Source organism: Henckelia pumila, chromosome 4, assembly GCF_033568475.1.
Source record: "Henckelia pumila isolate YLH828 chromosome 4, ASM3356847v2, whole genome shotgun sequence".
Taxonomy (NCBI): Eukaryota; Viridiplantae; Streptophyta; class Magnoliopsida; order Lamiales; family Gesneriaceae; genus Henckelia; species Henckelia pumila.
In genome coordinates this window covers 111,568,125-111,580,801 of record NC_133123.1, presented here as the reverse complement: position 1 = coordinate 111,580,801, position 12,677 = coordinate 111,568,125, and the positions used below count along the sequence as shown (strand labels likewise).

General features: G+C 34.4%; 1 protein-coding gene and 2 long non-coding RNA genes across 3 annotated transcripts; 2 read left to right on the top strand and 1 right to left on the bottom strand.

The window, feature by feature from the left end:
- The first annotated feature begins 282 nt into the window (after positions 1-282).
- LOC140894397 (uncharacterized) lies at positions 283-1,267 on the top strand. Its single transcript, XR_012153812.1, has 3 exons — positions 283-469; positions 651-707; positions 1,047-1,267. It is a non-coding gene; the product is annotated as an uncharacterized lncRNA (long non-coding RNA).
- A 2,742-nt stretch (positions 1,268-4,009) lies between these two features.
- LOC140860181 (chlorophyll a-b binding protein 5, chloroplastic) lies at positions 4,010-5,315 on the bottom strand. The gene is made up of 2 exons (XM_073263036.1): positions 5,107-5,315; positions 4,010-4,749 (listed from the first exon to the last, which is right to left on the bottom strand). Exons 1-2 carry the CDS (start codon positions 5,244-5,246, stop codon positions 4,098-4,100), a joined length of 792 nt encoding a protein of 263 aa, XP_073119137.1. The 5' UTR covers positions 5,247-5,315; the 3' UTR covers positions 4,010-4,097.
- Positions 5,316-7,645: 2,330 nt separating this feature from the next.
- On the top strand, positions 7,646-9,962 carry LOC140866991 (uncharacterized). The gene is made up of 2 exons (XR_012145009.1): positions 7,646-8,030; positions 9,723-9,962. It is a non-coding gene; the product is annotated as an uncharacterized lncRNA (long non-coding RNA).
- Positions 9,963-12,677: the final 2,715 nt, after the last annotated feature.

Here is a 12,677-nt window from a genome sequence, read left to right as displayed (position 1 = left end):
GTTAATTTGATTTTCACCATATTTCATCCAAAAAATACAAAACAAGTTCACCAGTTTATTTATTCACGAAATAATGCAAATGCATGACCTAAGGATGTCACAGAGTGTAGAATATCAAGAATGCAGTAACAATGTTCATTAATTGGTCAAATTACAATACCATTTTCATTTTCAATGTGCAAATGTGGTGGTTTTCTTTCCTCGTAAAATATTATCAAGTTTATCATGTCTTATTTTCTGTATAGTTTCTGATGTTCTCATTTGATGTTGTAACTTTTGTCAGGCACTCAGATGTATTGGTGACCTAGTCATCAATCACCATAAGAATCGTGATGCCCTTGCAAGTAAAGTACTTGGGGAGGAGCCACAAGTTGAGCCTGCCCTAAATTCTGTTCTCCGGATTATTTTGAGAACTTCTAGCATGCAAGAGTTCATTGCAGCTGACTCTGTTTTTAAGAGCTTTTGTGAGGTTTGTTTGTGAGCAAGTGCAATAAGTATATTTTAGATTGGTCCATATGTCCAGTAGTATGTGCTCCTCTAGAGGAGGATGTCAATATGTCATTTGGGAGGTGATTTAGTTTCAGATCTTTTATTCATTCCCACCCCAGCAATCAAAATTTAAATGATTTTAAAATTTTGTTTCAATGCAGCATGATGCTCCATAGTCTGACATTGAACGAGGGTGATGGGCCGATGGCGATCTTGAGGTAATGATGTTGAGGAATGATTGGTTTTGTGCTGTTATTTTTGTATAAGTCATTTGTTCTCTTCTTTGTTTTGCTGTTTGAAATGAAGATTTTGGCATTGCTAGATTTTTCTGATTGTATTGGCTGGGTCGTTGACAAGGAAAATATCTTTTGATAATTCCAATCGCTTGTTGATAATTTTGTAATCCGTAGTTCATTTGATAATTCTAATCGCTTAGTGATAATTTCGTCATTCGTAGTTCATGTTCTTTTACTGATAAATATGTGTTTTAAGTTTACTTTTCATTTTAATCTATTCATATTTGTTTTATGTTTGTTTTTATTTTTAATAATTTACAGTATGGAGATACAAATTAAAGGAAAAAAGATTGTTGCGGCTTTTATGAAAGCTTGAGATGCTAACATGTGCTGAAGTGAGGAATCAAGGTTTTTCAAGATTAATGCATATTTTTTTCCTAGTGTTTATTAATTTAGAATTCGATTATTTTTTATATTTGAATGATATATAATATTGGAAGATTGTATATTAAATTTTATTTTAAAATTTTTTGAATTTTGAGTGATTTATAATATTGAAAATTTGTGATTTAAATTTTTTTTTGTTTTTTATTTAAAAAAAGACAACGCTTTTTTATGTGTTGTCTTTACCAGAAATGACAACGTTTTTTATGAAACAACAACGCTTTTTAAGCGTTGTCTTTACCAGAAACGACAACGCTTTTTACGTGTTGTCTTTTTTAGAAACGACAATGCTTTTTATGTGTTGTCTTTTTCTGAAACGACAATGCTTTTTATGCGTTGTCTTTGTCCAAAACGACAACGCTTTTTCCGCGTTATCTTTGAGCGTGGTCTTTTACAACACTGACTATGACAACGCTTTTTCGGTGACATTAACAACGCGGAAAAAGCGTTGTCTTTCACCTTTTTTCTTGTAGTAGTTGTATTATTTTAATGTTGGGTTTTCAGTGTTTTACCAGTTGTATTTATGTCATGTTTAGTATTTGACTTAAGCTTTCCGCAGTTTCTCTGATTATTGTTGTTTAAGTTTAATTTTATGCCTAAAATCTCTGTTAGTAGGTGATTACAGAGCGAGTCACTACAGTAAATGAGTCAAAGTGCAGCCCTAACACGTAAAACTTCAGTTTTGCCCCAGTTCATAAGGACTAATCTTATAATCACACGGACTTATTTACTCGATCGATGAATGATAGCCACTCGGAATGTCTTAAGGAGGGTTATTCAGTTAACTCATCAAATGAGCAAACATCTTGTTTGTTTGATCATTTCTATATATATGTTATACCAATGAAACATGATACACAAAATCATAGATGTTAGTAGCTCAAGCAACTTCTATCATTTTTCAAGCGGCTTAATCAAGTAGGAACTTCTTTAATTAGATTATGCAGTAACTCAAATTTATATTTCATGATTGTCATTAGATGTACAACCTCATATTTATAATACTATAGTACATTCAAGGTCTTTACTTATTGAGGTAGCATGAGTATACAGATGCCATAATAAGTATAAAATGTAAACTATATTAAAATAAAAACGGTTTATGCAATATATATGCAAGAAACGTGAATGGGTTTAATTTCTAGGAAAGATTTGCGTGTGTTGTCCATGTACATGTAGATATATGCAATATATATAGGGAAGAATGGTATTGTTTTTCGGCCACAAGTTTACGAATTTTGCGATTTAGAGATTAGTGATGCAATTAACAAGACGGGAATGAGACGACTTTGGTGCAAAAATCCTAGAGGATAAGTTGGAGAGGGAAATGGAATAATATGGAGGGGTTGCTGAAGTAAGGCAAAAGAGGCAAAATGATAAAGGGAAAAGGTTTTGTAGAATATAAGGTAACATCACCTTGTCCTTCAACATTATCATAGATAGTTCCGATATTTGTCGCCTGAAAAGAGAATAATTATTTCTCGAAACTAAATGTACACGGCCCAAATTCGAATGTTTGACAAAACAATAGATCTTCTGGGAGATATCCGTGTTATAAATGTAATATTTTTTTTTTGAAAAAATAAATCTTGTATTTGTCTTATAAAATTGATCCATGATACGATATGTTATGAATTTTTTGTTGACAAAATGGGCTGAATTTGTGGTCGCGGAGTTGGAATTTTTTAAAACCAGTACCTTTGGTTTTTTTTTTAGGTTAATTATTTTTGGAATTGATTTAAATTTTTAATAAAAAAACGCAAAATTATATGAAAATATCTTACTATATTATTAAAATAAAAAATCTTTAATTAACAATCTTTCAATTACTTGGTGAAGTTTGAGATTAAATTTGCAAACCTAATAAAAAAATGTGATATGTTGCTCCGATCGACAATATTCAATTATTGATAAAAACTAATAAAAAGTGTGAGACTGAACTCACATTAATTTGGCCAAAGCTCTCTCTCTCTCTCTTTTCTTAACAAATTATTAATATTGAAAAAGGATTGACTCCAAGGGGACCCCATTTCACATGAGTTAGAGATCCATTGGCTCATGCGGAGGGTAAATCGAGGGATGTGCACGAGCGGCAGAGACCTAAAGGAGGAAGCACATGGCCCAATCCCCAGAGCATACCCCCCACAATATTCTAGCAGGGAATATTCTCCACATGAGGATTAAACTCGCAACGCTGGGGAATTTCTTCCACGTCACCTCAGGCCTTACCAACTCGCCTATGCCCCTATGGGCAACAAATTATTAATATTGCTTATATTGTTGTAACAACTTAAGCGCCTAATTATGGGAGTGTTTAGAAAAGATTTTTTTAACATGTTATAGATTATTGAGAAATGGAGAGAAGTATGTTGTGTTTGAAAAACAGAGTGAAAAACTGAAAATAACAAATTAATATTGTTTTATAAATAAGTGATTATAATATATTTTTTTTACTAAAATTATTATTTTAAAAACAGAATTAACTTTTCATCAGTTAATTAGGGTTGAATACACGCAAAATAATTATTTAAATCAAAAGCCAACTTTCACTTTTTAGTGATTACAAATATTTCTAAAATTATCATTATTAAAGTAAAAAAATATATCGAATTTTCGGGAAAAAATATCGCATTTACCGAGATATAGATTTTGAAAATTTTGGGGAAACGAAAATCATTAAGCCGAAAGTTACATTTTAGCATATTGTATGTGATTTTGGGTATGAATTATCCCCTATAATAATTATTATTATTAGTTTAAAATGTTGATTTATCCTAAAACCAAATAGTAAAATAAAATAAAAAATTTCTCAAGAAAGGAAGGACTCATAAGAACACATATATAATAATTTCAGTAGTCACGCAAACTGTAATTTGAAGATCGATCCTTATTACATAAAACTCAAAACAATTGGAATAATCCTCACGACTACTTTCCAGGAGTAAAGTTAGTGGCATAAGCCCAAGCATTGTTAGCCACAGGATCAGCAAGATGATCGTACAAATTCTCGATGGGGCCTTTCCCTGTAACAATGGCTTGCACGAAGAATCCGAACATGGAGAACATGGCCAGTCTCCCGTTCTTCAGCTCCTTCACCTTCAACTCAGCGAAGGTATCCGGGTCATCCGCCAAACCCAACGGGTCGAATGCTCCGCCCGGGTACACCTTGTCCAGCCCCTCACCCAGCGGGCCCCCGCCCACTCTGTACCCTTCGATTAATCCCATTAGTACAACCTGTGAGGCCCAGATGGCCAGAATGCTTTGGGCATGGATGAGGTTGGGGTTTCCAAGATAGTCCAGTCCTCCGTCGGAGAAGATTTGGGATCCGGCTTTGAACCACACGCTTTCGCCGAATTTCACGCCGTTCTTGGCCAGGAGTTCGGGGGTGACGCAACCCAGGGCTCCCAGCATGGCCCACCGGGAGTGGATCACTTCCAGCTCCCGGTTCCTGGCGTATGTCTCCGGGTCGGCGGAGAGCCCGGCGGTGTCCCACCCGTAGTCGCCGGGGTACTCGCCGGTCAGATATGATGGGGTCTGGCTCGAGAATGGGCCCAAGTACTTGGGCCTGTCCGGCCCGTACCTATTTCCACAATTCAAATTTCTCCATTAATATATAGCAGTGCATTAACAACTCAATTGACAATGAATTTAAATTTTAAATAATAAGATGGTTAGGCTGGGCATCCATATATTGTGCAAGGGTAATTTAAAAAAAATTAGGAAATTACATGCATCAACACTAATTATTTCCACATCTCTTTGAAAGAGTTTGATTTGATGCATCGAACTATGTAGTTACAGCACTAAATGGTACGTAAATATTTTTTCAAAGAAAATAATTATAATTTATTGTTGAAAGTAATCCATCTGTTAGGGGGAAAAAAACATTGAACAAGATGTAGAAATAATCGGAAAAAAAGTAGTATATAATATATACCAGATGCTAGGAGGAGTGCTTTTGACGGTACGCCTCATGGTGTAGCGTCCGACGCCGTTTCCGGCGGCATTTCCAACCTTTCGGACGAGCTCATTCTGAGGTTTCAAGGCGGCGGCCTGTTGAATTGCTGAAGTTGCCATTCTTGATATATTGTTATATGCTTTATTTGCTTTGGGACTTTGAGCTTGAGGGTACAATGTGGTGGAAGACAGGGGGTTTGCTCATTTACTTATACATGAAACTTTGATGGTCTTGTGGATTGCGATATGTACACATAGGCACTTGGTTATTGGCTCGTATATGGGATTTAGATTTCTCTTCAAATTCTCTCCCACAGGCTTTGCCATGTGGCACTCAGCAATCCCGATTGCCTCTTTTTGGCCACAAATTGGATTTTGTCGATGGGATAATTTTACGTTGGAATATTGCAAGCCGATGGATGGGTTTTCACTTTTAATTCCCGTGGAGGCATACGTACATGTTCTTCATTTTGTGATGGATAAATAGAGTTAGAGAAAATGATCAATTTCCGTGACAACTTATCTAAATTGAAATTTTGATGCATTAAATATTAATAATGATAAATACAATGATGGTAAATTATTTTAAAATCCTTTTTCCCAAACATTTCTTTCTTTTAACTCCCCTTAGCCAATTTTTTTTGTTTTTACTCTCAAGTGGTCCTAAATTAGAATTAATTATGTAATTAATAACTAATTCTTTGTAAGCGACATTGTTTTACCTATCGAATTAGTTCAATCCATGTAAAACTATTGGTTACGCAAGATTTTCAGCCGATATATTTTAGATTAGAGTCCAACATGCATGCTTTCGAATAATGAATAAAACTTAAATATCTTTTTGATCATAATGTCATCGGGTCATACCTGCCGAGTTTACGAATTGCTTCCCACAATCCAACCACGCACTCGCAACAGGTGGTTTCTGCGCAAGCTCCTTCAACGGCACTCATCACAGCCTTAATTCGTTTTCTACCATAAGGCGTAGAGTATAAAATGTGAGCATAGAAGAACAAGAGACTTACAGAAATTTATTCACACATAATATTATTACATAAATCAACTCCTTTGAAGAGGAGGAGACAACTTGTTTTAGCTACTCATGGTAGACTTGTTCTTGAAACACATAAAACTTATAAACTTATTAGAAAATAGAACGAGAAATATTACAATAATTTATTTGTAAGAAAACTGAAGGGAATGATCGATGTCTTCAGCTTCCTTGAATGTTTGTATTTATAGTTGTGATTTCACTCGTTTCACCGAGAAACTTCAGGGAATCTCACAGCTGTCTACCTTGTATTTTTATGTCATTATTGATGACATCTTTTTCTAGTGAAGGAGTCACATGTCTGCATTTTTCTTTTGGTTCTATCCTCCTCACATTTTTCTTATGTCGATGGATGGGTTTTCACTTGTTTCGAAAAAATATTTTCGATCCGTTCGGGATCGAAAAATTTTCCCAAATTCAGGCTCCTTTTGGTTTGGGCACTCCGGGCAAATAACTTCTGACCATCTTCTCACATGAGCCATGTTGCAAAATTTCCGGCGAGTCTCTTTACTTCCTGGAAGTTTGCTATTCCACAAAAGATTTCTCTTCTTTTTGAAGCGTTCTTGTGACGACTAAAATCCAATTTACTAAATTACATGCATTAATTTAATAAATATTATGATTATTAATTTTTTTACGTTTAATTAATTTAAATTCTTTATTTAAAATTATTTGCTAATAAAATATTTTATTATTTGTTCAAATGATTTTATTTTACTAACTATTTAATTAATGTTTTTAATTGTTTAAATTTATGTGTCTAAATAATTTTATTGTGCAATTTAAATTTCTTTAATATTTTAAAGGTTTAGGCTTGCATATTTAAATGATTTTAATTTTAATTGTTTAGTTTATTATTTTAAATGATTTTAACTGTTTAGCTTATTTGTTTAAACATTTTCGAGTGTCCAACTTATTTATTTTAAATAACCTAAGTTTAGCGGTTAGTTATTTTAAATTATGTTAAATTATTTTGAATGCCTAGATTAATTATTTAAATGTTTTTATTGTCCAAATCATTTTAAAGGTTTTTATTTCCGCTTGTGTATTTATTTAAACTTCTTTTAAACGTTTGACTAGTTTGTGTAAAATTATTTTAATCGCTCTGTCTGTTGTTTAAAAATTTTATTTAACGCTGCGACATCAAAATATTTAAAGTATTAATTTTTAATTCTTGGATTCAATAGCTTCTAGTTCCGCATTCTAGAGCTTATTTTTAAATTCTTGCGAAAAATTAAGCACTTTAATTCCCGAACTAGTGAAACCCAATATATTATTTTAAATTAGAATTTTAAGCTTGTATTTTTATTAGTGCAAATTAAATTCGTTAAATCCTAGTTCCTAAGTTTAGGTAGTATTTTTAAAAGTGTGTAGCATTTTCTTTTTATTTAATAAATCCTCATACACTCAATTTAATATATAACCCTAATCCCTAAATTTCACACTCAAATCTCACTCATTACACACACACCCTTCACGATATATTTTCCCCTGTTCTTCTTCCCCAAGCCCAATCCATCAGCTTTCACTTTCCTCCACCATTCACGCCGCCGCAGCTCCTCCATCTTCTTTTCTTCTCCAGCGAGACATCTTCTAGGCGAGCTGGGCGGGATTTCTTCTTCCATTGAGCTCGATTTTTCAGCTCGAAGCAGCCCCTAGAATCGGCCATTTTCTTCAAGCTCGATCGCAACAGCTTTATTTCTCTCCTTCTTCTCCGGCAAAGCTTCATTTCGGCGAGCTGAAGGAGTTGGTGCATCCATTTTCTTGGCAGCTCGGTTTCAGCATAATTTCAGCTCACCATCGAATCGGCCATAGCTCATTTGAGCTCTTGTTCTTCAATTTTTGTAGCTAAGGCAAGGATGTGGTTTCTTTCCTTCACCCTGTAGATTATTATTTAGTGTGTTTGTACTTTTCATGTTTTATTCGAAAATAAGGTGCCCTGTTTCGAAAATTTCATGATGGATTTGGCCGTGCTTGTGTTTATGAACGGTGATATTATGATGTATGTTGGGGATTGATGTAAACTCTGAAATTTGAAATGGTGATTCTTTGGTACCAAGCTTTTGAAATTTTTCAGAAATTTATTATCTTGCAATGTTTGGTCCGAACTATTGTGTGCTTAATTGTGTTGATTGGATGGTGATTAGAGACTACCATGGGTGAGAATGTAGCTCACATGGTAGTGCTTAGGGTGAGTAGGTGCTAGCTTGTGAAGTTGAGGAGAAGGGGATCATCGATTTTAGTTGTGGGAGCTCGGTTATGGGGACTGTTAAGGGCTGTTTTTTTTTTTTTAGTAAAGTGAGCTGGTTTGGGGTGAGTTTTTAGGAGTTTGGGATGAGCCTAAGTGTGGCATTGGTCCTAGTCTAGTGTCTTGGAACTTGGGAGTTTCATATTTGAGTTTTTGAATAAGTACAAGAAGTAGGCTTGAGCAGAATTTTTTAGAAATGGTTGAGCTGTCCGGAAACTTGTGGCTAAGGTTGGGTTAAAATAAGAATTTGGCTAAGGGATCGGGTATGGAATTGGTTTAGGATGTTGGGAATATGTCGTTTCAAGCGGAAATAATTCGGTTAAGTTTTGGTCAAGTTCTAGACATTTGCTTACAGAGGTTCAGAATTTTGGATTTAATAAGGTTGCTGCCCGGAATTGAGATGTTTATAAAATGTTTGGATAAGAGTAATACCCCGAGGATGACTTCGTAATTTAGTTCTAAGTGTGTGAGAGTCGTGGTTTCAAGCGGAACTCTTTTTGAATAAGAAATGAGTAAGTTAAAAATTTTACGGGCGAACTGCTCGAATTGTCCTTAGTGCAAATTTATGGTTTAGAATTCTATCCTTTGGTTTGTCTCCTAAATCACCATCCCGGTCAACCATATTGGAGTCTCTTGCATGATTATTGAGTAAATATTTACAAGTACATTATATTTACATATGCATGCTAAGCTCTTATCTCAAGGCAAGAAAGAAAGAAAGTATGAAAGAAAATATTTTGAACGAAGTGAGATGATTGTGACTATAGAAAAATATGGGTTTGGACGAGTTGGGAGACGATCTGACTTCCCTTACCAAATTTATGAGTTTGGACGAATTCGGGAGAAATACTAACTTTCCTTACCAAGTATGGGTTTGGACGAGTTTGGGAGAAATCCTGACTTCCCTTACCAAGTATGGGCAAGACGAGTTTGAGAGTTATCCTGACTTCCTTGCGGCATAGTGAACTGCAGCCATGATCATGATCGAAATCACAGAGTCACAATTCAAGGATCTAAGTTCACAGTTACAGTTCAAATCATTTACGACCATGTTTCAGTACAGTTTATTCAATTACATTGATTATGTTCGACTTAGTCATGCATATGTTATATTCATGTTCTCTCATTTTTTTTTAAAAAAAATATTTTTGTTTAAAGAAAGGGGCACAAAAATAAAAGTACATTTAGTATCAGGTATTTTTTAATTTGCATGTGTTTGTATTTATGTAGTACTCGTTATCCATCCCCCTAATATTCTTGTTGAGTCTTTTAGACTCACTACACTTATTGTTTTCAGGTGAGGAGTATTCATTGAGATTGCGGGATAGGACTATCGGGTGGACTGTGATGCGGGCACGGCACATCCCTCTGACCATGCCAGTCTTCCAAAAAAAGTTTATTTTAGCACTTTAAAGTCTTTCATCTTGTTAATTTAGTAAATGCAAATGTAAAGATAATATTCTTTAGAATTATTTATGGGTATGTAATTATGTGATTGCTTAATCTTTTGATGTTTAAATGTCGAATCTTTTCTCCAGTTCTCGTTCCTTTCTCAGTCTAGTTTATTTAGTGTTGTTTGCATTTTTTAAACTTGTTGTCTGTGACAGGTGGTTGGTTATATGAATAGATAGGTCATGCCGAAAATTTTAAAAAAAAATCTGTATTTTATTTAGTTTAATTTAAAGTAGAGTTAGGGTCGTTTCAGTTCTTCCGCAAATCCAGTAGTTTTTCCTGTCATTGTATTTAACAGGAAAGATCCATTCACAGAATTTTGGTAAAACTTGAATGAGAACTTAACTTTGTCCATCTCAGTGAGACAGACCCTAATACCCCATGCTCTTCAGGTAGATATTTCATCCTCTCCAAACGTAGAAACCAGTGGTATTTCTTCAGTCATAGGATCCTTGATAAATATTTGGTTGTTTGAATCAGGTCTCCTAAGTTTGATGAAATGAAAGGCCTCGTGTGAGCCTTTCCTTGTTGGTTCTGGAGCTGCACTGTAGAAATATAATTCCAGAACATCTCCTCTGGACAAATGATCATTATTTGCCCATGTTTCTTGAACTGCTTTCCGAATCCACTTTGGTAATTGTGAGATTTCAGAGAATCTTGGTGATTTCATATAAACCGAGGCCAAAGCTCCAAATTCATACCATATCTTTATGTCCTTAGGATTGACATTATTATTTAACCAAATCCTTGGATATTTTCCAGCAATGTCAACCCTACAAGTATTTGGGTTGATTTATCTTCTTGTATTCAATTTATCCCATTTTTGTTGATATACCTGAAATGGAGAAATATCATCTTGATTAGTATCAATCTTAGATTTGCTTTTGTTCAGATTAGGCCTAAGATTGATCTCTTCCTCTTTTACCCCAGAGGCGGAGGGTTGACTTGATGATTCTTACTCATCAATTGTTTCTTGGTCCAAGTTATCAAAAGCTAGCGATGGATTAACACTTGTCTCCTGGGTATTAGAATCCCCAATATCTTGTTCTAAAACCAATGGTTGCATTTTTTGTTTTAGTAAAATCGATGGTTTTAGCATTTCTTGTTTTTGAGAAACCAGTGGTTTCTTGATAGCTCGAAGAATCGGCCCTTGTATAGCGACCCATAATTGTTTTTGAGCTTGCATACATCCTGTAATTTGATTAGAAACTTTGCTCCTATCAGCTTGTAACTGGCCTGCCATATCTGCATTTATGATTAGCTGGTTGAACTCAGATTGAAGCAACCCAAGGTGTTCCCTGAGGTGTCTCTGCATCTTTATGATGGAATCGTCATCACTACCTTTCATCTCTTGTTTGAAAATCTGCAAGAATATTCTCATGAGATTTAATGATAACAATATCAAAAATATAATTTTGACATAAAGCTTGCCATCTTAAAAGCCTAGCTTTCTCAGGTTTAGATTCAATTTTATTTCTTAAGAAAGCTTATACATGTGTGTTATCAACCTTTAAAGTAAATTTTTTTGCAAGTAAAAATAATTGCCATTTTTCAAAAGTCTTTTTAACTGCATAAATTCCTTTTCGTTGATATGTCATCAGATACCCTCAGATTCTGTAAATAGACCGCTACAGTATCTGCATGGTACTTCCCCATCTGGATTAAGCTTAGTAAGGACCGCTGCCCATTATTCGTCACTGACATCTGTAAATAACACTAGATCAACTTCATCTAAGGGTATAGCCATTTTTGGGAGATTCTTACATATCTCTTTTAATTGGTTAACCCCCTAAGTGTGTTCATCGATCCATATGAACCTTGCATCCTTTTTTAACAAAGTACTGAACACCTTCCTGTGCATCGCTAGGTTGTTTATGAACATCCCTGCAAAATTAACTACTCCTAGAAAAATTTGGAGTTGTTTTACGTCTTTGAGTTTTTCTGAAAAATTCTGTACCTTTTCCATAATGTGGGGTTGTAGAATTATTCCGATTCATCAATCTCAATGCCAAGAAATTCAATTTTCCTTGTTGCTATGACTGCTTTCTTTTCAGATAAAACCATTCCTTCTAGTTTGCAAATTTTTAAGAAAATCTCTAAATTTTTGACATGTTCATCTATATTTTTTTGATTCTATAAGAATATCATCAATATAAACAAACATAAAGTTGAAATATTTTTTAAAAAGATTATCCATCTTTCTTTGAAATATTTGAGGTGCATTGGCCAATCCCATATGCATAACTTCTCAAATATAGTGTCCTTGTGGTGTATAGAAGTTTGTGAATTTCTTACTGCCTTCTTCCATCCGGATTTGATAAAACTCAAACTTACAATCAAACTTTGAGAACACTTTAGCATTGCATACACAACAATTAGATGTTTTCTACTGGGTATGAAGTACCCATCAAATTCCATGATTTTATTAATACCTTGGTAGTTAATATCCAACTTGGGTTTTTCTCTTTTTATTTCAACATGATTTCTAACCAGGAAACCTGGACTGCTGTATGGTGAAACTTCTGCTTTGATTAAACCAAGGACTAAATGTTCCTTGATAATCATTCTCATATCCTTCTGATTTGTTATATTCATTGGGATAGGTTTGTATCTAAATAATTCATACTTTTTGCCTTCCTTTAAAGTAAGGCTGACTCTGAGTTGATTTCTATCCCACCATACCAAGGGATGCTCATTATAACTTTCTTTGAGCTTCTTTTTGATATCTTCTAGGGAAACCTTGTTTTTCAAATCTATATCCCTGTGATGTAGAGTTACCTTGAGGAATTCTATATCCTCT

What these genes read in the sequence shown, in the direction of transcription:
- LOC140860181 (XM_073263036.1), bottom strand. Translation starts at nt 5,246, where the DNA reads ATGGCAACTTCAGCAATTCAACAGGCCGCCGCCTTGAAACCTCAGAAT. An exon ending in AGCACTCCTCCTAGCATCTG is followed by an intron (nt 4,750 to 5,106) that starts GTATATATTATA and finishes TTGTGGAAATAG; the next exon opens with GTACGGGCCGGACAGGCCCA.